Genomic DNA, 1,631 nt, shown 5'->3' with positions numbered 1-1,631 from the left:
TTGAAAAAAATGTAATGAAGCTTGGGCAATCTCAAGAGGTGAACAAAACAAAAGAGTGAAAGAGACTACAAGCATTCATGAATATTCAATTTGTGCACTTGTATATAAACTCCTAGGTACATAGTCATCAATCATCAATCATCACCATTAATCTACAATTAGAAAGAACATTCCCACAAATTTCTTAACCACATTTTGAGGAATTAGGATCATCAATGAGAGAACATTGAGCTTGGGTAGCCATGGCCAATTCAAATTGCTTGAATGAAATTGGTGAGAGAGACAACAATTCAGGTGCCTTCATATTGTCCCAACCCTTAACATTATTTGTAATGGTTGACCCATCAATTCCAATATGTGTCACATGCTTCACATCTGTTGGAAACCCTATTTCCATCTCAGCTTCCATTTCCTTCACATCCTCTCTGTAAACTACATTCAAGTGAACAAAATGCTCAACAATTCACACAATACAAAGATCTCAAAGGCAATTATGGTGTATTTTATAGCTGGACAAAATCATTTCAATTAAGGGAGCCTAATGAGTATTAGCACCAAAAATCATGATCAGCCTTCAGATTTCAGCTACACATAGATGATCCATTTTCTAATGTTATGGGTCCACCCTTTTGGTGTTTAGTGTTTTCAATTGTACAATTGGAGACACTCCAAAAATAATAATACTACATATAAACACATTAAAAACCAAACAGAAAGATAAAATAAAAGAGAATTATATATGTTAGAACAAAACCAATATCACATACATGTCCAAACTCAATCACATATTTAGGTAACGGGTTTCTCTGAATAAAGAAAGAGAAAAATTTGATAATCTTAATTTTAGTAGTATACGTAACTGATATTCTATCATTGTTCTCTTTTTTTATTCAGAGAAACCCTCATAGGTGATCGAATTTGGGTCTGTCTATAGTATTTAGTCTGTCTTAACAATATATTATAAGGAAAAGAAGAATAATGCACCTACAATATTTATATTGATTTCTATAAGGGTATGGAGATAGAAATTTCATGTAGTTAAGACCAACATAATTCACAACAACAACAGCATTGATTAAGAGTTGGTGTACTCACAAAATAATTGAGACAAATTCTTGAAGCTCTTGATTATTCTCTGTATGCCAGCAGCTACATTAGGCCTTGGTAGAGCCAGAAACCCAGAAGATGCTGCTCCTCTCTTCATTCTGGCTCTGATGATTGATCTATCTTGTCCTTCTTGCACAAAGAATATCTCAAAATCACTCAAGAACAGCAGCAACAACAAAAAACAATAGAGAGATGCAGAGAGAAGAAACTACTTGAAACAATAGTGGCTTTTGAATCCTGTTTTGGCCCTTTGGGTGCACCCAATTCCACACTTGAATGAGAAGCACAGCTGAAAGAGCAAGGAACAACTATTCTTTCCACACGTTTTCTCATCTCTCCCAAACCCAAAACTTTATGTATCTGTGTGTGTACCAACTTCTAATGCTCCAAAGCTTGGCCTAGAAAAAGCTATCTATGAAGAGGGTGCCTAGAATGTGGTTATATTTAGGTTCCTGTTTGTCTTTATGAGCAAGTTAGAATGATTTACGTGGGGAAAGAAATTATTTTCAATCCAAGTTTGGTAT

At 34.7% G+C, this 1,631-nt stretch overlaps 1 protein-coding gene across 2 annotated transcripts; it reads right to left on the bottom strand.

Moving 5' to 3' along the window:
• LOC137826775 (CRIB domain-containing protein RIC4) lies at positions 1-1,631 on the bottom strand. 2 transcript variants are annotated; one of them, XM_068632914.2, is made up of 3 exons: positions 1,320-1,631; positions 1,096-1,233; positions 1-432 (listed from the first exon to the last, which is right to left on the bottom strand). In XM_068632914.2, the coding sequence occupies exons 1-3, from the start codon at positions 1,438-1,440 to the stop codon at positions 185-187; spliced, it is 507 nt and encodes a 168-aa protein (XP_068489015.1). In that variant the 5' UTR covers positions 1,441-1,631; the 3' UTR covers positions 1-184. The 2 variants fall into 2 exon arrangements, with proteins under 2 accessions (XP_068489015.1, XP_068489013.1); XM_068632912.2 differs by having other exon boundaries at positions 1,096-1,236; positions 1,320-1,629.

This window comes from Phaseolus vulgaris, chromosome 8 (assembly GCF_051622355.1).
Source record: "Phaseolus vulgaris cultivar YP4 chromosome 8, ASM5162235v1, whole genome shotgun sequence".
Taxonomy (NCBI): domain Eukaryota; kingdom Viridiplantae; phylum Streptophyta; class Magnoliopsida; order Fabales; family Fabaceae; genus Phaseolus; species Phaseolus vulgaris.
This window is presented reverse-complemented; position numbering and strand designations above follow the sequence as displayed.